Below are 27723 nucleotides of genomic sequence, written 5' to 3'. Positions count from 1 at the left end.
TATAATGATTTTGACTAAAAACCATATAATTATTATTAAATTTTCAATCAAAATGAGTATAAAAATAATTTTTTTACTATCTATACACAAGACTTTTAACACATAACACAACTGTATAGTAGTATCTACCAACCCATACCATAGTATACCAATGAACTTGTTGATTCTGAAATCTAGAAATATCATTAATATATAAAATCCACTTCTTTTGTAAGCATCAAAATCTTGTATACTTTGGTGTTTCTTCTATTTCTTTCCTTTTTCTGCATTGTTTCTAAGAAATCTAAATTTCCTTCCTATATGACTCTCCTTTTTACAAAGATATACATGCTAAATATCCTACATTTCTCACACTTTCTCTCATCACTCTCTGCATTATTTTGAAGTCTTACAATGGAAGAAGGAACCCCTTTAACCCTAAGCCTTAAGTTTTTTGAACACAAGAAAATCTTCTTTGGTGACTTTGAATCTGATTCTGAACTTGATCATAACTTTCAAGTGAGTGATGAAAGTGTTGAAGTAATGGTTCAGAGAGAGGGAGAACATTTACCTAGAGAAGATTACCTCAAGAATCTTCGTAGTGGAGAATCCAACATGAGTGTTGTTAGAAAGCAAGCACTAGATTGGATTTTGAAGGTTGGTATATATTTGTTTCATTGATTCATGGAAAATACCTTTGACCCAAGTTTTTGTTTTTTGTTTTTCAAAGGTTGTTTTCTATTTCATTCAATGAAAACAAAAAAAATGAGTCCCCTCTAAGATTAATGTTCTTATGGCTAATTAACATAGATTGTTACTTTGATGGTTCAAGTCTTGAAAATTTTGAACAAAGTTTCTTCTTTTCTTTTCTTTTCTTTTCTTTTCCATTCAATTAAAATGAAAAATGAATCTGCTTCCAGATTTTTTTAGGGCTAATTTAATATGGATTTTACCCTAGTGGTTGAAGTATTTTTAATGGGGTTTTAGCATTGAAAACATTCATTTTCCAATCATAATGTCAACTTCTTTTCAATTTATGGATTTCTTATTGGGTTTCAATTGTACTTTGCAATGAACTTTCTGTGTGTTATTATCCATTGTTTCATAAATGTTAAAGTTTGTTATATATATTATAGAGTAATTATACTAGTGTTAATTTTAGATTTCCTTACTTTATTGCTTCTTATTCTCCCATAATTTTGATCATGTTTATTCACATTTTTTATTGAAATTGTGATGAAAGTATTTTTTGATTCCTTTGCCTAATGTGATAAACAGGCACACACTTATTTTGGTTTTGGAGCATGGAGCTTTTTTCTATGTGTGAATTACTTCGATCGGTTTCTATCAATATCTAAATTGCCAGTAAGATCAAATAAGCATACTTCTATTTTAATGTTTATTTTTTCTGATCACTTTTAGAGTTATATATATATATATACACACTAGTTACTTGCTTGTTTATATGTTTAGCAACGTAATGATAGCACATACTTGCTTGTAATGCAAGTTAGGCAATTCTTATGCATCGTACTAGTAGCTTAATGGTAGCAATTCATGGAAATGATGACTATTTGTTTATGAGATTGTGGGTTCGAGTCGCGGAAGGCTTCCCTTTGTGGGGAATAAAATATTAAAGCATGAAGTATTTAAGTTGGTGGGTGGCACGCTCCATGTATTCATGGGTCGGGAAGGTCACATGCATGTTAGGACAGGGGTGTTACATTTGTTTTCACTCCAGATGTTCCTGATCGATTTAACAATGTTGAGGATCGGTTCAATCATCGTGTCAATCCAACATTTCTTAGTTATTAAGAGTAAGATCAAATGATCCTTCATGGCTTCTAATTTCCCTGTGAAGAAATTCTACATTGTGTCACAGGATGCAAGCGTTCATGGGAGTTGTGGCTATAAATTCTTGAATATTCCCAAGCTCGGAAAGCATGAAGCAAACAAAGTATATCGATTTCATCTTAGATGGACTCATGAAGAGTTTCAACTGGTTATTTTTGCGGTTGAAACTTAGAATGAGCTTTAGGGTGTGAATGTTCTCATATGTTTCTTCTCACATTTGAAGCAATGATAGAATGTATTCACAATTGTTTGATTTCAGATGTGATGTTAGTCAATCTAGTTGCGGAATACAAATAGCATTTTATAATCCAATCTCTTTTGCTATGCATTTTAGTTCCATTTGATCTACTTCTCCACTATCACTCTCATCCCATCGTCCCAGCACAATTAAACTCTTACTCTCATAACACTAATGGTTATCATAGTAAATTCACTAGTAGTTTTGCATCTTAGCATCACGATATTCGAGACTATCACTAATGGTTTTATATTCCAACCAAATTTCAGATTGATGATATTCTAACAAAACCTCTATCTCCTGTAATATTATGTTTTTTAAGAGATAAACTTGATCTTAAACTACAACATTTAGTCACCCACCCTTTTTCAGGGGAATGTTAAAGAGTAATAGTTAATAGAGTTAGTTATTAGTTAGTTTCTTGTTTTTATATACCGAAAACTCGTACTTGCTTGTACCCAAGTTAGGTTGCCTTGTACAATATGAATTGTAACTATACCACAATACATGGCAACTACATTGCATTGTACTATTCTTGTTAGCTTAGAGTCGAAATCATTGTAACCAATGTTCGATAAAATAAACTAGGCTATCTATTACAAAGTTAGTCATTATAAACAAAGTTTAAAGTTCAGAGTGTAGGGTTTAGGGTTGATTTATCATTTTCATTCTTAATTACTATCTTTACAATACTCTAATTTGTTTTTCTCTTTGATTGGTTCAGAGAGGCATAAATTGGTTTACACAATTGTTAGCTACAGCTTGTTTCCAAATTGCTGCTAAAATGGGAGAAACTAAAGTGCCACAATATGCACGTTTACATGTATAGTAAAATCACATTAAATTCTAAAATTCTTAACCTTATATACTTTATTTCTCCAAATTTGTCACTAATATTTTTTCCTAATTCTTAGGTTGGATCACCAAAGTTTATATTTGAAGCCCTAACCATTCAAAGAATGGAACTACTTGTATTGAACACATTGGAATGGAAAATGCAAGCAATAACACCATGTTCCTTCATAGGCTATTTCATTAGTAAGATCACTTGTGAGAAGCATCAAATGAAGTCATCACTTTCAAAATCAATGAAGCTCATGCTTAGTATAAGTACATGTAATGCACTTTACTATGTCTCTATGTTTATTAGGGTTTTGTAGAGTATCTTCTTTAGGTTTAATGCGACATTTGTTGTGAAAAACAATGCAGGTATTGATTTCTTGGAATTTAGGGCTTCTGAAATTGCTGCTGCTGTGGCCATTTCTGTTACAAGGGAATTGGAAGCTAAAGAGATTCATAAGGCTTTATCTTCTTTGGCTATGGTAAAGAAGGTAATTAAGATGGTGTCTCCTTGAGAAATTTAGAGTAAATCGTCATTTTTATCACTCGGAAAAGAACCTTGTTTTAGTCTTTAAGGATCTGTTTGCGAGTTGGATTTTGGAGGAGAAAGGGAAGACTTCAAAGCCATCTTATAAGTATATCATGTGGCTCATGAGTTTTCCATTTCCCTCTAAAACTCAACTCGCAAACAAACCCTAAGGGTGTATTTGCAAATTGAGTTTTGAAGGGATGAAAGAAAAGAGAACACTTCAAAGTTATCTCACAACTGTATTTTATAACTAAAGTATTTCATTTCCCTTCATTCCCCTTCAAAATTAAACTCACAAATAGACTCTAAATGTTTTTAAAAATTCACTCGAATTGATCTTTTTGATTCCCAAATTGGTCTAAGAAAATAACCAACTTGATTGGATCTTTCACTATTTCATGAACTAAAATAAGATTTTTTTTATTTTCTTTCAACCTGCGATCTTTTAAGTTGTAATGTCCTTCTGCAATTGTGGTCGTAATATTATAATTCTAGGAATCTCTTTAATTACATCACGATTACAATTACAGCTGCAATGTTCTGCAACAATGATAAACCTAATATAACTGTAACCGTAATTTAAAATATTATTTTACCCACAAACATAGAACCTACCACCACCTCATCTAAAAAGGGAAACAAACAATGGGTTACTCAAGTTTGATAAATGGTGTTTAATATGATACTCCCTTGTAAATTATTCTATTTATTGAACTATAAGTGTTATTCTTTTGCAGGAGAGAGTTTTGAAGTGCCTTGAACTGATGAAAGACATGTCAGTGGTTAAAGTTTCTGGTAACTTATTCACCAATGAGAGTGTTTTTTAATTTGGAGGAATAATAATAGGATTTAATATTTATACACCGATAGGGTAATGGTTCTTTACATTGTCAGTAATCATTCACCATTGATTTGTTAATTATTATTGACTCTTAAATAAAAGTAATACAAATCAATGATAGATGATATGTTGACAATATAAAAAACTTTACAATGTCAGTGTGTAGATTTTAAACTCGTAGTAATAAGGTGAAAAAATGAATAATTTCATGCTTATATAGCATGGAGAGTGGTGTTTGTAGTAATTTGTATTGAGAGGATTATTGCAATTGTTGTTAGAGTTGTTGATTGGAGAAAAAAATGAAAAATTAATGTTGAAAAATTAATTTTAAATAATGTTGAAAAACTAATAAAAAACAAATAATTTTTTTATTTTCATTAAAAGTTTAATTTTAAATAAAAACAGCCGGTATAACCGATACGGTTCACTTGAAAACTGACCGGTATGACCAATTTTGATCGATATTATTACTGTACCGAATTGATATTGAGATCAGTTCACCAGTTTACTAGTTGAACTGGTCGACACAAACCAGTTTTTATAACATTGACTATAATTTAAAAATGGCTTATAAAATTATCTGTTATCCAACTCCGATATTATATATATAGGCCAGAAAATGTAATTATGTAATCATAAATTAAAGCTAGAGTATTGTGATTTCTCATTACTCTTATTCTTGTTACATGCATTTGTCTGGCAAGTGATTATTATTATGAACAGATAAATATTTATCGTCTTAGATCATATCTCATATATTATCTCGTGTCAATGAAAATATGACATATTAATATTGCTCCAAAAACTTATATCTGAAAAGCCTCCTTCACTTTCCTACGTTTACCCACTTGCCTATAAAATTCTTCCATGTATTCCTTATATTTATAGGACCTATAAATTGGAGGGTACTCTTCATTTATCAAATTCTCTATAGGGCCAATCAATGTTTCATCATTTGGTGCATAAAACATAGCCAATGATAACCGTGGAAGCAATTTGTTAGTTACTGCCCTGTGAATTGGACTCTTATATATTCCATTGCTGAGTACCTAATAATAATGCAAAAATAATATCAAGCTAAGATATTTCAAGATAATAAATTTGTCACAATATTGTATTACGGTAATAGTCACAACCACATCATAACGTAATTATGGTGTGACAACAAATCAAAATGATGTGGTTGCATCACAACCGCATCGGGCCACAACATAATGCATTTGGGCCGCATTGGATTCAAAATGCAACTATCGAGCCTCCAACCACGAGGGAGTTCTATTGTTATGGGTGTATGGGAAGAGCGGAGAGCCACAAGTGAGACATCATGTCTTGAACCAAAACCTTAAGGCTATAGTTCCATGAGTCTTTTCCTACTTATAAAGTCTTTTAACTCTTCTCCGCATATCCAATGTGGGACTTCACACTTGAATAAACCCAACAAACTGCAGCCGTGACCGAAATCGGAAATTAAAATAGATACATACCTGCATCTGATCAGCTAGAATGATAACCAAGGCACCAGGTATAGGATCAACTTGTATCCATTTGCCATCATACTTGACTTGTAAGCCAGAGACTCCATCAAATTGTTGAAGTATAGTGAGTGCAGTAATGTCATTATGTTCATTCAATCCCATAGTGAGTTCTGGTTCTGGACATGGTGGATAATAATTTGCTTGTGAATAAAAATTAGGCCTTTCTTCTAACCTTTTCACTAAGGTATCTTCTTCAAGACCAAGCCCTTTAGACATTAACCTTAAAACCTTATTCATCAAGGTTCCTATCTCCTTTGCATATGCAGAAAAGACTTCTCTAAAGACATATCAAAGAAAGTATGAAGGTTAGGAAATAGCCGAGTTCGGATCTTATGATTTGACATTTTTATTCTTAAGGAAAAATGGGATAAAAATTTTATTCTGATGTATAAGTGCAAAAGTCGTTACTTATCTCTCCACTACTAGAGAGGATGATTTCCGAAAATGGGCTTATCATGGTTTTAAATATTGAATTATAACCACAATTTGGAGTTACAAGAGTGTAAATGCATCTTAAAAAGAGGATAGATTATGTAGAAAACAGAGGAAATTTTCATTCATATTCTTTATACATCATTAAAAGGAAAACCGATGTATAAGCATCACATGGTTTTAAATATTTCTTATTCATTTATTACCTAATGAATAAGAAAATAATGTTAATTAATAAAAACTTTTTACTTGATGAATTTTTTTTCTTTTCAATTTGATTCTGTATCTTTTTTTTGTTTAATTTTGCTAGTATCCCAAAATTCGTAACCAAAATTCACAATTTTCTTTAGAAGGGAATGATTTGCCAAACACCATTATTATATATGAATTGTAACATTAAAAAATGTATATTAAATTAGAAAACTAAACAACACTAAGACATTATAATTATCCATCATAAATCATATTTGTTGATAAATATTAATTTCCAAGTATTTTTTATCATTCCTCATATGGTTTTATTTGGCTTTCCTCTTCCTCTAAGAATTAGACTACCTTCATCTACTCTCGTTGTATGGCTCGGTTTTCTCCATACATTTCCAAACCACCTAAGGCTCGATTTACCATGTTTTTTACAATAAAAGTAACTTTAACTTTCTCATTAATGCATTCATTTTAATCTTATATTGTCTAATGTGTCCACCAATTTACCATGTTTTCTACGATAAAAGTAACTTTAACTTTCTCATTAATGCATTCATTTTAATCTTATATTGTCTAATGTGTTCACTCATAACATTTTCATGTCTGCAACATGGAATTTATTTTCTTATTAATATTTTATCGTTCAACATTCAGCCTCATATATCATTGCAGGTCTTCAACTAATAAAAGATTAACTTATATCATGAGTTTGAACTAGAAAACAACTTGTAGGACCAATTTGAATAAGATAACTTGAAAACATAAAATAACTCAAAAGAACAAATCTACTAGTTTGGTCTATGGTTGATTCTTGATACCTGTATTGAGGAGGATTATTAGGCAAATGATGTGTAAAATCCTCTATTGGATGCCAAGGATGAGAAAAAGTTTCACTCCACATACTAACTTTCCTTTGATCATCACCCTTAAAATAATAGTTAAAGATCTTCACTAACTTAGAATGATCTTGTGTGAAGAACAAGGCTCTTTCTTCATAAGGTAGGTCAAAGAATTCTTGTAGGGTAACCATTAGGGTTTGGCAAATATCATATGGAACACCATGGTTGATAACTTGAAACATACCCAAATGCTTGCATGCTTTAGATATATCTTCTACTAAACCATTTTTGCATTCATCATTGTAAGGTTTTAGGTCAATGATGGAGATTGATGAATGCATGGGAGAAACATGTGAAAGACATGGTCTTTTTTCCTTTGGGAGAATGAAATCTTGTGAAAGACATAGATGAGTATTGTTTGCAAGTTGAAATGGTTTCTTTGCATCCATTGGTGAATGGGTTTGGGAGCTATATGGTTATGTCATACACATATAGTATTAGAGTGAGGAAGAGTTTTCTCAAAGACAAATCATTATTATATTTCGAGTAAATATTCATTTTAATCTCTCATTTTTTCGACCTTCCCAGTTTGGTCCATCATAATTGGAAAACCCATAATGGTATCTAAAAATTTTAAATTTGTGTTAAATTAGTCTCTAGCAAGTGTTATAAAGCATGCTAAAATCGATTTATTTGACCAACATTTGAATTCTGTGGTGACTATTTTGAGCTTTTTCAACGAGGAACCAAACTAATAAGATCGAAAAACATAAGCGACTGAAATGAGTAATTACTTTAATACTTACTAGTTTATCCATAATATAATGTTCTTAGAGACTTTTATTAATGAAAAGTTAATGGGTGGAAGGAGTTGGTGGAGTTGTCCTTGTTTAACCAAAAATCTCTACTTTCACTATTCAGAATATAACTTCATTAAACACATGATAAGGAAAGCTTTAATTTGTGGACTATAATAATCTCATCCAGCTTTGAAAATGAGTGCTTAGAAAATTATGTATATATTAACAACGTAAAATTTATTTATATTATGAATATCATCCATAATTCATATTTAATTATTCACAACTTTTAAATATAATCAATATAAATGAATAATAAAAAATATATTATATATAAGTCTTTATACTGATAATACATAGATATTATACTCATAAAGTATATATTGTTCAAATCAAGAAAAGTTGAGTGAACTTGTCCCATTAGTTGTCCTTACTTAGTATTCAATTCAATGAAACTCTCCCAAGAAAAAGTTGTCTAGTGTGCACATGATTCATTCATGAGAGAAGATATTTAATAAGAGTGTAAAATTTATGCATCGATAATGTAAAGATTTATATATACGTATTTCATTATCCACCATCCATTTGGATCATCTTTTTTGAAAAGTTAACAATAATTAAATATCAATAATATATAATATAATGATAGTTTATAAAACTCATATATTATCGGTGCATAAATCTTTTCTCATTTAATAAATGATGAATGAAATAGGCTTCCATTTTATTCTACTCGTTATCATGATGATAAGGCATATCTTTTAATATTATATAGCTTGGGTTAATTAAATATGGAACTTCTTCAATGTTACGGCATGTTAAATTTGACCATAAACATTTATCCAATTCTTTATACATTTCACAACTTAAAGAATACGCTACCCCATATTAAAAAAATATAGAGTTTATTATCAATATATTACGCATCGATTTAAGTTTTTATATTTGATTCCTATATAAAAATATAAAAGATGGATTATATTAATATTATAAAAAACTCTTACATTATTATTGTTCTTCCATAGATATTAGAGTCAAATTAAAATATATACTCTACTATTCCAAGAAAACTATGATCTTAATTTAAAATTCATGTGTACTAGGTAAACAACCAAACAATAATTTTGAATATCAGAAATAGAAATAGTAGCTTACTATGTTCCTACAAATGTTTAGAAAGTTATCCACAAGATTAAAAAAATATAGGATATATAAATAAGAATTATCTCAACGTTTTAAATGACATGACATAAGTATTACTCCTATGGTATGAAAACATAATTGAAACCAAAAAATATTTAAAAGGTTATGCAAATAATAATAAAATACAAAAGGTAAAAAGGTTAAATTGTAATGGTTAGGAATCAATTGTAATTGCATTTAGAGGAATGAGTAAAACCTAAAATATAAGTGAACTTATGAAACTAATGTTTCGAGGTTTAGATTTAAAATGTGGTGTTTGATAAGCTCTTATTTTTCATTCGATTAATTTATCGTTGAATATTTCGTGATAGACTGATCTATTCATCACTTATATTTTTTTTAGTATTGTTAGATATTAGTCATATTACCATAAATTTTGTGATTTTATTGTTTCCTTAATTCATGTCCTATAATAACTGGGTTGTGTGTTTTATGTGTGACTAACAAACTTGTAATCATCTATAATAATTGGTAAGTGATTTAAATTGTGCATTGTATTATGTGTGACTACTATAATGTTGTGTTGTGGTGATCATCGTAAATGCTTCGCATGTTAATTACGTTATGATAATGAATCATAATGATGTGACTGCATCAGATCGTATTGCAAACGCATTGGACCGCATTTCGGCTACAATAGACTACATCAAATCGAATTTAAATTTAATATTTAAATCACAAAATAATTCACATTGTAACGATCATAATATGCATCACAATAATCGCAATGACTACAACCACAGTAACTATAACTTTAATTTGAAAAAAATATATAAAAGGAATTACACTTTTTAGATGCATTGAATTAATCCAATGAATTTGATTTGGGATTGAGTGTGAAGGATGATTTCTTCATGGGTTATCAATCTGAAGTACTAAAAGTGTTATAGGTTTTAACTTTTGTTGAATTGGTTTCATATGTAGTATAGGAAAAGTAATTAAAATGCAAAAGGAAAAGGAAAAGGATTTTCTTAGTCCAAAATAATTTTCTTGCTTAAATTTTGTAAGGGTAAGGACTATAGAATAACTAGGCATATAGACATAATTATTAGTCATCATTGACACTATTTGAACACTTTTTCAAACATTTTTAGCATCAAGTCATCAACACTTGAGTGAGTCCCCATAAAATATTGTAATCATTTTCAATTTTTTGTGATCCTTCTTCTCCAAACTCTAACATTCTAAAGAAATAAAGAATATAGTCCAATGTATGAGACTCTCACCTAAGTCTAAGAATGATAAAATGTGCATTTTTATCTTCACAAGCGAAGAGGTTGTTAAGGATGGCAATAGGGCCGGCCGGGCATAGGTAGTGTTTTCTCATTCTCAAATGCACAATATTTGCGGGTCCCATAGATAATCGCGTGTAGTAGGTAATCGCGTGTACGCAACCGATTTTTAATTATATATTTCTATATTTTGTAATAATTAAAATGTAAAAATAATTATAACATGAATAATAAGATATTTATAATTGTAGTAAAATAAGGATTATTTATTATGAAATAATAATAAAGTATATAATTTTAAAATATAATAAAAAACTATAATATATATAAAAATAAATTTATAAATATGTAGGTACCCACGAGATAAATATTTTTAAACATGTTCCTACTCATAAGTTATTATTGTGGGTATTTGTTACAAATTTTTCCACAAGTACCCACAAGTCAGATTTTTTTACCATCCATCGAACATATTTCTGATTACACTCTACTGAGGTTTGAACCCAAAATTTTGGGTCAGTTCTCTTCAATTTGATTCTCTTTGAGTGGGGGAGATTTACGACCTCAAAATTAGGAGAGTACTTCTATTATACCACTATATATATCATTACTTTTATTTAGTTGAAAAATATTATTTAAGTTAAAATTGTAATTATTTAATATTTTTCTAGTCAATCATATCTTCTAACACATGAAGTAGGACAAAGGAGTGGGACAACAGATGTGGACCCAACATTACAAATCTTAAAACTGTTGTGGTTAGTGACTTATGCTTTTTACCTAAAAATCGACCTAAACCGAAGGCAAACACTTCTAATACCCATACCCATTATGGATATTTGTTGCGAGTATCCACAGGTCAGGTGTTTTTTTCCATCCCTATAAAGAACAGCATGTTATATCATTTATCATTCATGTATTACAAACCACTGAACTTTAGATGAAAATCATAAAAACTTTTCACTAATGGTTGAACAAAAAATAAGAAATAAATAAAAAACAGAAAAAATTGGGCAGTAAATCAATTTAATGAATAATTGACCTGAACCATTCATCAAAGTTTTGGTTATATTCCATCTATTGAATATGTCACTAGGAATTAAAACAGATACTATCAAATACATGGCAGAATTCTAGGTATGAAAGCTATGGATCTTTCATTTTTACATCAAAAAACATAACAACACATCCAACTCTAGCACAGTTTTATGCTACTTATCCATGTAAAACAGCATCATAGCAGTATCATTATATTTGAACCTACAAAAATGGGAATAGGGATATCATCCCATCCCACAATTCCTCATATAGAGTCTCCTTGTAAAATAGAATTCGCTGTGCATACCCTCCAATAAGTATCGACATATTGGATATGTATAGTATCTGAAATTCGTACCGGTATTGGTGCTTCATAGGTCTGGACCATGTAGATGCAACCCCAACCATCTTAGTCCTTGTCATTCATCTTTGACGCCGAGCAGGTGACCTGGATCTTGACCTCCTTCCTCTGCATAAAAAAGCGAACAAAGTAAATAACCGAAGCAGCATTGTAAGGTGAATATGAAGAAGCTTGACAAGTTCACCTGAGTAGCTTATTCTTATATGATGATGGAAGTTTTTTCTCTCAAAAACATAAATCGAAATCTTGAAAAACTTTATAGCAACAAACCTGGAAGTATCAAGAGAAGAGTAGGGAGAATGCCTGCGCTGTGAACGCTTGCTATGGGGAGACCGCGAAACTTGTCTAAAAATAAAACCACCGTACTAACTTGGTGAGTTAAAAGCATACAAAGTTTATTATAAAAACAAGTCAACCTGGTATAGAGTTGGAACTCCATTGGAAGAAGCCTATTACCATATAACTTTTCTATTTCTCATTAATACAATCAGAACATTAAATACAAGATTCACCGGAACTCAAAACCTGAATAAGAACTACAAACCTGCCAATGATATCCTTCCCCAGATTCGGAGGAACTAAATCCTTAACAATTATGGGCAAACAAGTGCCACACATTTGTGCACAAAACTACAAGTTTTTTGTTTTTTTCTAATGTTTTAATAGAGTTTATCTATATTATATAGATTCAACAAAGTTTCACATTGGCTATCGACTGCCTAACACAACATTCACCTTCTATTTAGGCTTAGGACCGGCTATGTATAGCATCAAGTACACTAGACAAGATAGGATTAGAAATGAATCAATTAGGGAGAAAGCTGCACTAGCTCCTATTGTAGAGAAGATGGTAGAATCGGGTCTTAGTGGTTTGGACATATGTAAGGGACTGATAAAAGTCCCCGTACGAAGAATAGATCTAATGGAAACTAGTCCAATTCCTAGAGGAAAAGGGAGAATTAGAGATCAATGATTTGTCAATGAACATCATTTATGATAGAGCATTATGTCATTGTTCAATCCATTTAGTCGGCCCCACCTATTGGAATAAAAGCTTGGTTGTTGCTATCTTATCAAAGATTATACATGGAAAATTGAAAGAATGCATGAAGAGTAGATTAATGCATGAAAATGTAAATAATTACTGCCTAAGAACTTCTACAGTAAGAACAAATTCCACTTCACAGACATAGCCAATATGACAGCAACAAAGAAAGGCTAAAATGATTAAATATGTGATGGGTCGCTTCAGAATCTCCTTGAACTGCCAAAAATCTTAGCCTCAGCATGTGTTGCAGAAATAGATAAGTCAACTATCATATTGTACAAAACAATTTATAATATCTATACTTCAACTTCACAACTCTTGCATCAGTGATCTCCTAAGTTGCACTTGATGCAACGTTAATCTCATAAATAATGGAGGCTTGCGCAGAAGGGGAATACTGATAATGATACATGTATGCATGAAATTGAAAACGCTACCTAAACAAACATTTAATTCAAATAAACTTTCAGAACACACAAAGAAGTAAATAAATGATTAAATACATAAAAGATGTCAAGACTCAAGAGGGCCAAAGTAAAAGTCCATAAACAATGCAGAAATAAAGATATAACTTTTTGTTCTGAGAAAGCAAGTAATTAAGTCTTGAGTAAAACCACCGTACTAACTTGGTGAGTTAAAAGCATACAAAGTTTATTATAAAAACAAGTCAACCTGGTATAGAGTTGGAACTCCATTGGAAGAAGCCTATTACCATATAACTTTTCTATTTCTCATTAATACAATCAGAACATTAAATACAAGATTCACCGGAACTCAAAACCTGAATAAGAACTACAAACCTGCCAATGATATCCTTCCCCAGATTCGGAGGAACTAAATCCTTAACAATTATGGGCAAACAAGTGCCACACATTTGTGCACAAAACTACAAGTTTTTTGTTTTTTTCTAATGTTTTAATAGAGTTTATCTATATTATATAGATTCAACAAAGTTTCACATTGGCTATCGACTGCCTAACACAACATTCACCTTCTATTTAGGCTTAGGACCGGCTATGTATAGCATCAAGTACACTAGACAAGATAGGATTAGAAATGAATCAATTAGGGAGAAAGCTGCACTAGCTCCTATTGTAGAGAAGATGGTAGAATCGGGTCTTAGTGGTTTGGACATATGTAAGGGACTGATAAAAGTCCCCGTACGAAGAATAGATCTAATGGAAACTAGTCCAATTCCTAGAGGAAAAGGGAGAATTAGAGATCAATGATTTGTCAATGAACATCATTTATGATAGAGCATTATGTCATTGTTCAATCCATTTAGTCGGCCCCACCTATTGGAATAAAAGCTTGGTTGTTGCTATCTTATCAAAGATTATACATGGAAAATTGAAAGAATGCATGAAGAGTAGATTAATGCATGAAAATGTAAATAATTACTGCCTAAGAACTTCTACAGTAAGAACAAATTCCACTTCACAGACATAGCCAATATGACAGCAACAAAGAAAGGCTAAAATGATTAAATATGTGATGGGTCGCTTCAGAATCTCCTTGAACTGCCAAAAATCTTAGCCTCAGCATGTGTTGCAGAAATAGATAAGTCAACTATCATATTGTACAAAACAATTTATAATATCTATACTTCAACTTCACAACTCTTGCATCAGTGATCTCCTAAGTTGCACTTGATGCAACGTTAATCTCATAAATAATGGAGGCTTGCGCAGAAGGGGAATACTGATAATGATACATGTATGCATGAAATTGAAAACGCTACCTAAACAAACATTTAATTCAAATAAACTTTCAGAACACACAAAGAAGTAAATAAATGATTAAATACATAAAAGATGTCAAGACTCAAGAGGGCCAAAGTAAAAGTCCATAAACAATGCAGAAATAAAGATATAACTTTTTGTTCTGAGAAAGCAAGTAATTAAGTCTTGAGTCATGAGAAGGTTGACTTGGAGCAGAAATCATTTAATAAAATGCAGTCATGGCAGCTTAAACACAGGACAGAAAGAAAGAAAGTAATGGCATCGTGACAAATACACTAAGTATCCTAAATCAGCCCATGGTCATTAAAATCAATTTTAGCACACATAATATAATGAGCCAATGCTATTTGCTAAATCAAGATTCCATAAGAAACCAGAAAGGAAAAAATAACTTATTTAATACACTATCTAAGTATACAGAGCAGCCCAGTGCACAAAACTTCACCTAGTGGGGTTTCTGGATGGTCATAGTAGATGTATGTAGTCTTACCCAACAAGCGGATAGGTTGTTTCTAGGATCTGAATCCATGACGTCTATGTCACAAGGCAATGACCTTACCGTTGAGTCAAGGCTCACCTTACAGTCCTACACTATCTAAGTACATGTAAAAAATGAACCAAGTAATAATTAAAATGATTTTAACTTCAATTTATATCTGAACAGGAAGAAATATATTGCATAGCCTTTAAGCACAAACAGCTCATCTCAATATTGGCAAAATGCTCTAAAGCATGCAAACACTGATATTGCCAAATTGAACAATAAGGAACCTCTTAATAGAAAATACCTTCTTTTAGACCTGACTGGTGATGGTGATAAGTCGCGTTTTCTTGAGTGGAGCTTCCTGCAGTACAAAGAAAATGAACGGGGAACTATATATAACAACCAGCCAAATGAAGGTTAAATGGGATCTATTCTAAACCTTTTTGAGCCATCTGAGCCTTCACCACTTGAATCACCGGCATGATTAACTGCACGGTCCTTGCTGGTTCTACCTCGACTGCTTACTGAAGATGAACGTCTTCTTTGGTGCCTGTCAGAGTTACTTGCATCTTTTTGCCTTGACTTATGTACCCCTTTATCCTTTGTAGGTTCCTTTTTCCGGCTATTATCCTCAATGACACCTCTATTGGGTTTTTCTGCTTCCTTCTTATCATCCTTCACATCAACATGAGAAGATCTTTTCCTTGACTCTGACTCCTTCACTTTCTCTCCTTGCCTTGAATTGTGCTCTTTTACTCTTTCTTTTGCTTCACTGGTGGAATTTGATTTTTCCTTTTTCGAATGTCTTTCATCCTTTCTTCTATGATTTTCATTACCTTTTTCATCTGTCCTAGTCTTACTGCTTTGTACCTCCTTAAAGAGATCCTTGTCGGAATAATTCCTGTCATGTCTATCATTTTTTTCTGATTTTCTTTTGCCTTCCCTGACTGAATGATCATTTGTTGCTTTTTCGACACCATTCTTTCCAGACAGTTCAGGTTTTGGAATCCCTGAAGCATCTGTAGTACTAAAACCATTAAACCTATCTTCACTTCTTTCAAATGTATTAAGGTCAGTATCCCTGTTATCTTTAGAAAACACCTTAGAAGAATCTGGATGGTCTGATTCTTTGGTCACCTTATCAGCATGCAATTGACCAATAGCACCACCGTTGCTAGTATTTGGTTGTAATGAGCTAGTATTGACAACATTATTTACCAAACTAGTTTGACTTTTATGGTGCTCTTCAAGTTCTAAACTGCTACTAATCCCTGAATGATAAGCAACATCTTTTGAAGGAACTGGCACACTGGAACTCTTGATTTCATCATCTCCATCATCAGCATCAGAACCATAATTTCCAAGACCTAAAACATCTCCGGGAGAGCTGGAATTCGATTTCTCACCAGCACTATCATTCTCTAACTCCTTTGCTTTGACTGGAATCAGAACCTTTGCAGATGCCTTATAAACTGGACCTGCTGGTGGAGATGCTGATGACTTATGGTTTGAAGTGGCAACATGGTGACCCACTGCGAAAAACAAGCTTCAATAATTAATAGTCCAGAAACATGGCATGTAATTATCTATAAAAATATACATTTAAGAGAAAATAAATTAGATGGCATCAGACAACTACCATCAGAGGTAGCATCATCTTCACTCAGAACTTTTGTTGCAATTTCATCAAACAATTCATCAGTAACCTAAGAAAAAAATGTAATTAGAAATTTTTTCAGCTACAGACAGTGGACATGTTTACATAAGAGAATAATTTGTGTTGAAATCAAAGCTAACCTTCAAAAGAACTTCAGTCAGAACTCTCTTTATTTCTTGGTTGATTGCTGCAGTTCGAACAAGATCCTACATATCAAATATGTCAGATCAAATCATCATGTGAATAAAGAACATTCCAATAAAAAACAAAAAAAAATATAAAAGGACTCATTTTACAGAAGGACACTTTAGTAGTAAAGAATGAAACCTCTTCATCCTCCTCATCCTCTGCTGATCTAGAAGAATCAATGCTTTTACTATCAGCCTCGTCAGCCTTCACATATAACTTATCAATGTCGTCATCCATATATGTTGTTTCCCCTTGTCGATGCTCTACAGAAGGAGCCGTAATGACTGTTTTCTTTATTTCCTCTCTAAGCCAGTTAGGTACTGAAGCCTAAAAAAACAGCAAAATGAGATTTGATGATATATATCTATCCAACTGTTAACCTTCTCAATATAGTTACCTTCTTAGGACGTTCAGGAATACCAGAAACCCCATATGCATCAGCAGGGAAAGTTACAGTATGTTGAATTGTAGTTCCAGAGCTGATGGTAAAAGGGGCACCACTTGGTGGAACTGTTGGAGGGATGCCAGGTCCAGGAAATCTTCCATATGGTGGTGCCATGTGACCAGGACTAGTGATAGAAGGGTCATGCTGCTAAATGAACCAAGTATCAGGTGCACTACTTATAAATGAACCAAGCATATGGGTGTCTACGTATGCAGACACACATGTATGTATGTAGCTATGTATTTATGTAGGTAGGTATGTATGCATGCATGTCCATTTGTATGTGTATTGAACGGAAAATAAAATGCGACAAATGTAAGACCTGTGGTCCAGAGGCAAGAGTTGGAGGTATTGGTGGATAACCAATGCCTGGTGCCACTGGAGCAGCCCAGTTATTCATAGAAGTTCCCGAATCATGAAGACTATAAGTTGATTGCATTTGCAGGTCACTTTCACGACTAAACCGAGGTGCAAAATCTAAAGGTTGATCAGCAAAACTGATAGCAGGGTCCACTGAATTGCTGCCATTTGCAAAGGGTGCTTGCATTGATGGTTGAAAATGCTGTTGTTCATGAGATGAGGAACTTGGAAAAGGCAACATTGTGTATGATTGTTGAATCTGATTACCTGTAAGTCAATATTCAGAGTGAACATGGGAAAATAAATGAAATTCAGTGTAGCCTGCAGAGACCTAAAATCCTATTATTCAAGGGCATGCATATATTCATCAAATGTACAACTAATACCAGTGCTTTAACTCATCCATCGAAAAACAACATTCAAGTAAAACAGCTACACTGCAGATAAGGGAAAGGGTTTATGCATTTTCTAAACAGGTACTCAGCAAAAGTGTGAATAAGAGGTAATTCTTTATTCTTGTAAGTAAGCAACTGAGGTGCTACAAAACAATAAAAGTTCCCAGGATCACTATATCCTATCACTAGCAAGTAGCAACAATGTCCATGGAAATAAAAGATGACTGACATCTCAAATAATTTGTTTCAGTTAGCTAAGTGATAACACACGATGAAGTAACTAAAAGGTATTGCTCTATCGTCACTGAGCATGGGTACTTCACTAGGACCTTTGATTCAATATATAAATATCCTTATTGTTAGGCGCTTGCACAGTGGCTATAAATACATAACCATTTCTCAATTTTGGTCACTCAGGCCTCAGCTCAAGTGGCTTCACACAGAAACTATTATGATTTTCTTGAAAAAGGTAGGATTCAAGCAGCTTCACAGATGGTTTACTATATTTCTAAGCAAAAAAAAAAGTAGACCTTTGTTTAACAAAGGCTTCAAATCTATTATTCAGTATTAAAAAGGAAAGTCCATGTAGCAGCAGTAGACCAAGCCCCAGTGGCAAGCCCAAATAATCGGACAAAATGTGTGGGTGGGTAACAAAGTTTAAGTCCAAATAGGATTTGGCTTTTGACCTGGACAACAGCGAGCCAACCAAGCAAGCCAAATGTCTTATTGTTTTAGGGTACCAGCAATGTGAAGGATTTTATCCTAACTCTCATGTAAATTGACATTTGTATGATTGAACCATAAAAACTTCTTCCTTTGATATTTGCTGGGATTTCAACTATATAAAGAAAAAGAAAGTGATAAAGAATTAGAACAAGATTTTCAAGAGGGGAAAGGGGGGAAATTCAACAAAAAGACAATCCAGGCCAGTAGGCCCGTAGAGGAACACTAATAGTCTTCTAGGAGGCAACTTTACTAATGCTGGTTCAGAAAGGGAGTTTGTCTTTGTCTACAAAATGACAAGTTGAAACCTTCTGGCCAAAGCAAGGCCTTTTGATGATGAGGTAGTTTTTTTCTACTACTCTTTCAAGCAATGCTAGAGCTTTCTATGATCAAAAGTCACTTCTTCATTGAATGGGGATGGGGGATAACGCTTGTTAATCATTGGGTAAAGAGGTAGGGGTGGCTTTTTTGCCAAATGCCTACAGTATGAAGCATGACAGTCGAACTGAAATGATTTGTGATTCAATATATGCTAATTTATGTGAGTCATCATACCGAAAATTGCTTGAATCTCGATTTTGTTGTATTTCCATGGATACAGATAGGAGCGGTTGTTGGGCAAGTGGGCAACAACCGAGGCAAGAATGGGTGGGTGTGGATGGGAACACAATTGGAGAGGTGGAAAAAGATTGCTTCCTACAAGAACCTGAGATCAGTGTTCAAGGTGTGTGGATGAATGGACATTCCGGCGACGACAAGCCTCTGGTGGTACGACAGTCTGGCACTAGTGATGAGGGTGGTGGGATTGATGGTAGATGAAACACAACTCAGATCTGCATACCTCAGAACAACGGCTGCAGAGGAGAGAGGAATCAAAGGAGTGCCCAAAAAGTTAGGGTTTTTGTCACAAGGTTCTACTATCTTACTATTGACGGGAGTAGTATAAATTAATATTGAGAGGGGAAAAAATTTAAAAACCCTGATAATAAATGTTCATTGAAACGGAAATAAATAAATTATTCTACCTACTTATAGACATAATTTTATATTTTTATCATGAAAAAGGGGGGAAACAACCTGGTGTTATGAAGTTCCCACTATGCATAGGGCCCACGGGATGATGATATTGGGTCTATAGTAGGAAATCTTACCTTGCATTTTCAAGAGGCTAATTCCATTACTTGAAGCCATGTGGCAACAATTCCAACAGTCGCACCAAGGCTCCTTTTGATTCATGAATCTTACAGTTCACAAAATGTTTCAACAAAGTTCTTTTGTACACTTAATAAGGTTCTTTTGAAGTTGTTTTCTTTGATGAAGGAAAGTGCATCGTTTAATGTTGATTTTATTATTCGTTTTCTCTTCTGTCGTGATGTTTCGTGGGAAGGGTCCCTAGGAGAGTTTTGGACAGTTGTGGTGGTCCCCTTTTTCCCCTTGGTCTGTTTTTGTTTTGTGGTTTCCTATGGATGATTTTTCTTCTTATTTGATTCAGCTTTGTGGTGTCATGAATAATATTTATTTTTCTATCCAATAATAAAAAACAACAAAATCATAGAAGTTGTCAAGAACACAAGAGTTGTGATTGGCTTATAGTTTTTCTTGTTCAAAAAGATAGCAAGACAATGTGAAAGGGTGCAAAGGAACCAAACTTTTAACGGGTTCATATCACAAATACTTCAGCACAGGGAAATTTGCAAATATTGATTTATGAGCCATTTCTAGTTTTCTACAGAGTACTTGAGCAAAGCTTCACTTGCAATTTCAACGTACTAAATAAATCATTACCTGCAACAGAACTATAACTAGAAGGTACCTCCTGCTGATGAAATGATGAATTTGATGGTGGGTTTCCATGTTTGAATGAAACATTTGGATCTCCAATGCTGGCCCTGTCTCTAGCACCGTATGAATGTCCATCTGAAGCATAAGATGACTCCAAACTGACAGGTGCAGCCTCCTGGGAATGTCCTGAAAGCCGATGTGCAGATGCATCCATGTAGGAAAATTGTTGATAGCTTGATGGTGGATGGGGTTGGTTTTGAATCTCAGCATAGCGCGGGTCTACAGATTGCTGATACTGATCATGATAATGGCTTTGCTCTTGCAATCTTCCAGCAGGTGAAAAATGTGAATTCGGATGCTGACTTTCCATTGCGGTCTTAGCATCAGCCCATGCTCTGGCCTTAGCAGCCCAGTCTTCTTCATTCTTATGGGCTGCCATTACATAAAAAGTACAAAATAAAGTAAAAAGTTCATTCTGTGAAAAAGGATGCAGAAATTAGGGAGAAAAAAGTAAAAGAAAGTCACATGTCCAAGAGTATTTGTCCGATTCTAATAGCATACCTGAGGCACAAATGAGGAAACACAACCAATACACTAAATTCTTATCATCCCATTATTATTATTACCCATTACAAACAAGAGTTCAAAACAGACATATAAGTCTGATTGCAACTTCCTCATTTGTATCCACACAAATTAGATATCTAGGTAAATATTCAGTAGCATAGAACAACTCAGATTGCCAGGGTAACTTTACGAATACAAACAATAAAACATAAAGACAGTCAGATTTTTCAGACAGATAATAAAAAATGCACTTGGCCAAAGTAAGATGGTCATAAATCAACTATAACAAACACAAAACTGACACAATGATACATTAATTTCATTCTTTGTTTTTCATCATGTGCAAATTCTTGAATCTCGAGTTAAACTTTCAACTCGAAACTTTTTTAGTGGACATAATAATAAGCATCATAGCTTTGCTATGATCATATTGATAGATACAGGAGAAACTCCTTATGGCTCTATAGTGAGTTTGCCTATGGAATAAGCAAGTAAAGGTGATCCCAACCCAATAAATAATGTTCACTTTCACTTTAGAGAAGTGTTAAAACAAATCCATAGAGGAACACAAAACTTAATTGGTCATCCAATGATGCAATGGCCACCAAGTTAGTGCTCCCAAAATAATAGGCACCAAATAAGTCGGAAAGTTTAAAATGGTCACAAAATTGGTCCTCCCAGAGACTTCATTGGTGGCCATTTTGAATCTTTTAGGGTCTATTTGCAAATTGGTTTTTCGTGGGAAAGGAAGGGAAGGCTAAGAGTTATCTCACAAGTATATTTCATGGCTCTGGAATCTGAATCATTTCCCTTCCTTTCATTATCCTCCAAAGACCAACTCGCAGACATATCCTTGGGGTCTGTTTGCAAGTTAGGTTTGGAAGGAAAATAAATGTTTTAGATCCATGAAATACACTTGTGAGGTGACTCTGAAACTTCCTTTTCCTTCATTCCCCAAAACCCATAATGGACTTAATTTTACATAAAATGTTAGCTACTTTGGAGCATAGTCACCTGATACGTGGTTCTCTTTGGTGCGGGTACGTAGTACGTGATACATTAATCTGTCAAATACCAGTACACTAGGGATATACTGAGTAGGGTTTCTATAGCATTGCATAGTCATTCTTCTAGTGTTGCTTCTTGTAGGTTTGAAACAACTTTTGTTTCAATATAAAATTAGTTATTGTTTGTTGTAACTCATTCATGTAAGTGAGTATACATTATCAACTATTCTTCTTTTCTTCTACTTAGAAAGTAGGTAAAAATATGGTTCGTTCCTTAAAGAAAACCAGTTCGCAAAAGAACCATGAATTGGTATGAGAGAACCACTTTGCGCGGTTCTATATCAAAATGAGATAATTGTGTTTCAATTTTCAATGCTTGGGAGATCATTTTAATGGGAGAACAAACTAGATACCCATTGCATCTTTAGAATAGCAATAGATTTGACTCATAACAAAGCAATATTTTGTAATAGAAAATCATACAAAAACTAACCTAGATAGGGTTGATTGGTTGGCCAAGTTGGGTTGTTGCTCCATTCCTACAAAATTACAAGACAATGTTAGTAGTAAACAAAAAAAAAAACAACAATGAAAAAATTGAAGAAACCCTAGTTACTAACAAAATGAAGAAACACCAACAAAATTGGGAATTTTGACCTGAGGATAAGGTTGTGGAAACTGATTAGGAGCATGAAAGTGATTTTGATTATATGAATAAGGGTTAGAGGAAGAAGAATGTGGTGGGGGCCACTGAGGAGGAGGAGGAGGTGAAGGAGTATGGTGGTATTGGAATTGTTGGGTTGAGAACCATGGGGCTTGGGGAGGAAAAGGTGGGTGGCGTAACTGGTGAACCGCCGTGTGAGGTGGCGGAGGTAGTGGTGGTTGTGGTGGTGGTGGTGGTCGAATGTAGTTGGGTGGAGGAGGAGGAGGTTGAGGTTGGTGGAAGGAATCCATGAATTGGGTTTGGATCGGAAGAGAAGAAGTTGTCAGAGAATTGCTAAGTCAAAAGCACATTGTGGTTTCGATCCGTCATCGTTCTTAAATCAAATCGGATGTATTCACTTACTCCCGATCATTTTTATCGATTCTAATCAAATCCAATGGTTTGAATCAGTTGTTAAAATCTTTTCATATTGGCCGGTCCAACTAGTGAATCAGTCCCAATATAGTGATACAGGTGCAGTACAATAATTATACTAGTCATACAATTATATTGGTCAAAATTGGTTATACTCACCGATTTTCAATTGTATTGTACCTATTATGGCCAGTTTTTATTTAAAATTATTTTTTTAATGAAAACAAAAAATATTAGGTTTTTATTGATTTTTCTACGTTAGTTAATATTATATATATATATATATATATATATATATATATCTAATTTTGCCGGTATGCAATTTAATTAGTGAAATAGTTGTTGAACCGCTATATTAGTATTCCAGTACTCTAACCGGTTTGATAACTGGTACGATATTAATAACATTGGTTTGAATTAATAAATAGATCTAAACTATTAAATGTCCATAGAATTAATGGTCAATATTGAGAATAACTTTGAGTGTGTAGATCCTCACTCAAATTAAAATATTACAAAATTTATGTTGTTTGACACTATTCATCCATCAATTATGTTCACTTCTCTTCACACAAAAAAAGTAATATATGTTAATATAATGGTGGATAATATAAATAGAGGAGAGATCCATTTACACCCAATTTAAGTTACATTAATTACACTTAATCTTATCCATTGATTTTCTTAAATTTAATGGATCAAATGTGTGAGAAAATAAGTGATGAGAGAGAAAAAAGAATCTTAGATTTCTTTTAATTTTCATTCATTTGGACCGTTAGAAAATCATTTGATGGTATTGAATGCAACTAGTGTAAACGGATCCCTCCTCATATAGATATTACATTCTTAAAATATATATTGTTCCATATATACATTGGGAGGGGATCCGTTTATACCCAAGTTAAGTTACGTTCAATCTGAGTCCATTTATTTTTCTAAATCCAACGGACCAAATGGGTGAAACTTAAAAGTTATTTAAGATTTTTCTTATTCTCTCTCATCACTTATTGCATTCACTTATTTGGTTTGTTGGATTTAGGAAAAATGAATGGCTGAGAATGATTGTAATTAACTTAAGTGTAAACGGATTACTTTTTTATATATATAAGAGTAAATTATATTCATACTTCTCAGTTTTGGTGAAATTTTACAAATCATCTCCTTCTTTTTTAACATAAACAAATCACCCCTAATTATTTCCTTATTGTAATGTATGTATATAATTATGAGTGATTTACTTAAGTTTAAAAAAGAAATAGATAATTTGTTTAATGAATGTATATGAAGTTTTGGAGTTAATCTATTACCTATATAAGTAAAAAAGGTCACTCATGACATGTCTCAATCTCTCAAACTATCATATGTGTCAATCTCTCATCAAAACTAAATGTTCCTCTCATGACATGTGTCAATCTCTCATTCAAAACTTATCTCTATATTCTTCTCCCATTTCATTTCATATTTCTCTTTTCTCACTCACATGTCTAGAATTCAATGTTTCATTCGTCAATCTTCATTTCGTTTAAACTTAATATGATGTCTTCTATATCCCGCTATTAAATCTTCATCATCATAGATTTGTTCTTATTTTATAAATATGTTATTTAAAATGTATTTTTATTGATTTTTTCATTCAATAACTTAATATGATGGCTTCTGTATCCCGCTACTCAATTTTCATCATTGTAGATTTGTTCTTCTTTGGTAAATATATTGTTTAAAGTGTATTTTTTCATTCATTTGTTTACTTTTAGATATGTTCTTATTTTTAGATATGTTCTTATTTTCTAGATATTGTAATTGATTTTTGTTTATTATGTATGTGTATTCTTATTTTTTTTATATTATATATATGGTACGATTGATTTCATTACTTTGTAGATTTGTTCTTCCAATAATCATTTTTCTTAGTGTCTGATTTAGAAGGATTTCATCCCTTATAATGACCAAACCTTCAACAACTATGTTATGTACCTGATCTCCATTTATATATATATATACATATTTAGTTACAAGTTACAATATTGTGTTTGTTTGTTTGTTGTTATAAATTTATTTATCTTCTCATTTTATCTCTTCATTTGTAGTTTGACTCTCCCTTAAAGCATATCTACAAGTTAGTGTTATGTCTATGTGTCCATATCTTACTAAAATCTTCAATTTTATTCTCTTTTGCACAACAAATGAATTTGATTATTTTGTTCACATGATATTTGTTAAAACAATTTTTCCTATGTGGTTATTTTTCTAAAGCAGAAAATATGAATTCACCATATTATTTGTTTTGACATTTGCAGAAAAGAAACCTCGCATCTTATAATATAACGATTAGAAGTAATATTCATTATCTAATTGTAAAATAATAGTTCTTTAATTTTATTATGTGTTTGTTCTTTTTCATTCGAAGTTATTTTTTCACTATCTAATGTGTCAACTTTATATTAGTAAGAATAATCTTTAATTTTTTTATTCTCATCATAAATAATTTGGACTATTATAGTATAAAAAATACTTCAAGTATCATCATATTCTATTTTAGACTATTGATGTATAATTTCTTTTCATTGATGTTAATAGGAAATTTCACTTATTTTAGGATCATTTAGTCAAATTTCTTTAGATATAAATGATTAGATAAATTATTCAAAAATAAAATGACTTGCTTAGTGTAATATGAACTCTAAATTTCAATAATTTTGTTCAAAATATATTTAATAACTATTTTTCAAACAATACTTGAAGAAAAGTTTAAGGGTATAATAGTATACATGTTTATTTTCTTTCTCAACAAACCTTCGTCACTAAATTTCATAGATAAAATAACATCTCAAATCTTAGGTCGAGAATAACCTTTTCACTTGACATATTGAGTATATAAACTACAATACACGAAATAATATGATTGTAACATAATACAACAAACTCTTCAGTGTTTTTTTTTCTTCAGTTGTTTCATTCATTCAAGGCGATTCATATATCTTCTTTGTGAAAATAGTGATTCCTTTGAACATAAAAGCCTATAAAAAATAAAAAATGCGCACAAAGATCTACATAAATGATTTAAGGGAGACAATCACAACTTGAATAAAAACAAATTTACAAAATAAATAAAAAATAATGAAAAACCAATAACATATTGACAAAATAAAAGCAAGTTTATAAAATAAGAACACATATACAAAATAGGAACATATCTACAACATTAAGAAAACAGATCAATAAAAAATGTACTTTAAAGTTTTTTTTTGTTATGCTTAATGCTCATGTGGGCCTATTTTTATTAAATGAAAAAAATCAATAAGAAGATCTACAGAACCACTTTAAAGTTAAGTATAAAATATTATGATAAAAAGGAATCATTGAAAAACTTTCGTATGATAACGTACATCTCTTCCGACTAAAAAACTTTTGAAATTGAAAAAAAAATAAAAATCAAGAAGAGAGAAATCGTTGAAAAGAATAAGAGTGAAAGAGTAATACAATGAAGAAGTGAAAAGTAAAAAGAATGATGGTTCTCTCCCTCATAATGTGAAACATGAGAAAGATATGGGAGAGAAGAACAATTGATCGATGAAATATGAGTATCATTTGTTGAATTCTTCCTGGTATTGGATAGTTCAATACTAGAATATGATGTGCATATTGGTGATTTAAAAAATATTTAAATTCTACACCTTCATTTTTTCTAATACTACATATCACTACATTCCATTCAGTAATAAAGAAATCAACTTTCTAATGTCATTTGCAAACCACATGAATGACCACTACGATTGCCCAATAGTTTTAATAAATTCATCATATAACTCGTCCTCATCCTCATCCTCCTCATCCTCATCCTATCCTCATCCTCGTCCTCAGCCTCATCCTCATACTCGTCCTCATCCTCATCCTCCTCATCCTCATCCTCATCCTATCCTCATCCTCGTCCTCAGCCTCATCCTCATACTCGTCCTCATCCTCATCCTCCTCATCCTCATCCTCATCCTATCCTCATCCTCATTCTCGTCCTCCTCTTATCCTCATCCTCGTCCTCATCCTCATCCTCATCCTCATCCTTATCCTATTCTCATTCTCATCCTCATGCTCGTCCTCATTCTATCCTCATCCTCATCCTCTTCCTCGTCCTCATGCACGTCCTCATCCTATCCTCATCCTCGTCCTCAGCCTCACCCTCATTCTCGTCCTCATCCTCCTCATCCTCATCCTATCCTCATCATCCTCCTCATCCTCATCCTCATCCTAATCGACATGCTCATCCTCATCCTATCCTCATCCTCGTCCTCATCCTCTTCCTCATCCTCATTCCACTCCTCATCCT

At 32.6% G+C, this 27723-nt stretch overlaps 3 protein-coding genes across 6 annotated transcripts; 1 reads left to right on the top strand and 2 right to left on the bottom strand.

The window, feature by feature from the left end:
- On the top strand, positions 394 to 4267 carry LOC109344522 (cyclin-D4-1-like). The gene is made up of 6 exons (XM_019583284.1): positions 394 to 636; positions 1258 to 1344; positions 2796 to 2894; positions 2986 to 3187; positions 3281 to 3402; positions 4178 to 4267. Exons 1-6 carry the CDS (start codon positions 394 to 396, stop codon positions 4265 to 4267), a joined length of 843 nt encoding a protein of 280 aa, XP_019438829.1.
- On the bottom strand, positions 4967 to 7802 carry LOC109344954 (protein DMR6-LIKE OXYGENASE 1-like). Its single transcript, XM_019583682.1, has 3 exons — positions 7271 to 7802; positions 5766 to 6093; positions 4967 to 5330 (listed from the first exon to the last, which is right to left on the bottom strand). Exons 1-3 carry the CDS (start codon positions 7738 to 7740, stop codon positions 5088 to 5090), a joined length of 1041 nt encoding a protein of 346 aa, XP_019439227.1. The 5' UTR covers positions 7741 to 7802; the 3' UTR covers positions 4967 to 5087.
- Positions 11638 to 23351, bottom strand: LOC109344953 (transcription elongation regulator 1-like). Of its 4 annotated transcripts, none has more exons than XM_019583680.1 (12): positions 22982 to 23351; positions 22818 to 22863; positions 20754 to 21182; positions 17813 to 18117; positions 17443 to 17637; positions 17184 to 17372; positions 16997 to 17062; positions 16839 to 16905; positions 15639 to 16731; positions 15504 to 15560; positions 12196 to 12270; positions 11638 to 12033 (listed from the first exon to the last, which is right to left on the bottom strand). In XM_019583680.1, exons 1-12 carry the CDS (start codon positions 23276 to 23278, stop codon positions 11988 to 11990), a joined length of 2865 nt encoding a protein of 954 aa, XP_019439225.1. In that variant the 5' UTR covers positions 23279 to 23351; the 3' UTR covers positions 11638 to 11987. The 4 variants fall into 4 exon arrangements, with proteins under 4 accessions (XP_019439225.1, XP_019439226.1, XP_019439223.1 ...); XM_019583681.1 differs by having other exon boundaries at positions 17443 to 17634; XM_019583678.1 differs by having other exon boundaries at positions 11638 to 12270.

The sequence above is a fragment of the Lupinus angustifolius genome, chromosome LG04 (genome assembly GCF_001865875.1).
Source record: "Lupinus angustifolius cultivar Tanjil chromosome LG04, LupAngTanjil_v1.0, whole genome shotgun sequence".
Taxonomy (NCBI): domain Eukaryota; kingdom Viridiplantae; phylum Streptophyta; class Magnoliopsida; order Fabales; family Fabaceae; genus Lupinus; species Lupinus angustifolius.
Note: the sequence above shows the minus strand (reverse complement) of the source record. Positions and strands in the feature narration are given on the sequence as shown.

Bases quoted from the DNA above. Each gene is read 5' to 3' on its own strand.
- LOC109344954 (XM_019583682.1), bottom strand. From the start codon at position 7,740: ATGGATGCAAAGAAACCATTTCAACTTGCAAACAATACTCATCTATGT. The intron at 6,094-7,270 runs GTATCAAGAATC...ATATGTCTTTAG, and splicing joins AATAATCCTCCTCAATACAG to AGAAGTCTTTTCTGCATATG. The intron at 5,331-5,765 runs GTATGTATCTAT...CATTATTATTAG, and splicing joins TTCTAGCTGATCAGATGCAG to GTACTCAGCAATGGAATATA.
- LOC109344953 (XM_019583678.1), bottom strand. From the start codon at position 23,278: ATGGATTCCTTCCACCAACCTCAACCTCCTCCTCCTCCACCCAACTAC. The intron at 18,118-20,753 runs GTAATGATTTAT...ATTGACTTACAG, and splicing joins TAGTTATAGTTCTGTTGCAG to GTAATCAGATTCAACAATCA. The intron at 15,561-15,638 runs GTTTAGAATAGA...TTTGTACTGCAG, and splicing joins GGCTCAGATGGCTCAAAAAG to GAAGCTCCACTCAAGAAAAC.
- LOC109344522 (XM_019583284.1), top strand. From the start codon at position 394: ATGGAAGAAGGAACCCCTTTAACCCTAAGCCTTAAGTTTTTTGAACAC. The intron at 637-1,257 runs GTTGGTATATAT...TGTGATAAACAG, and splicing joins CACTAGATTGGATTTTGAAG to GCACACACTTATTTTGGTTT. The intron at 1,345-2,795 runs GTAAGATCAAAT...TGATTGGTTCAG, and splicing joins TATCAATATCTAAATTGCCA to AGAGGCATAAATTGGTTTAC.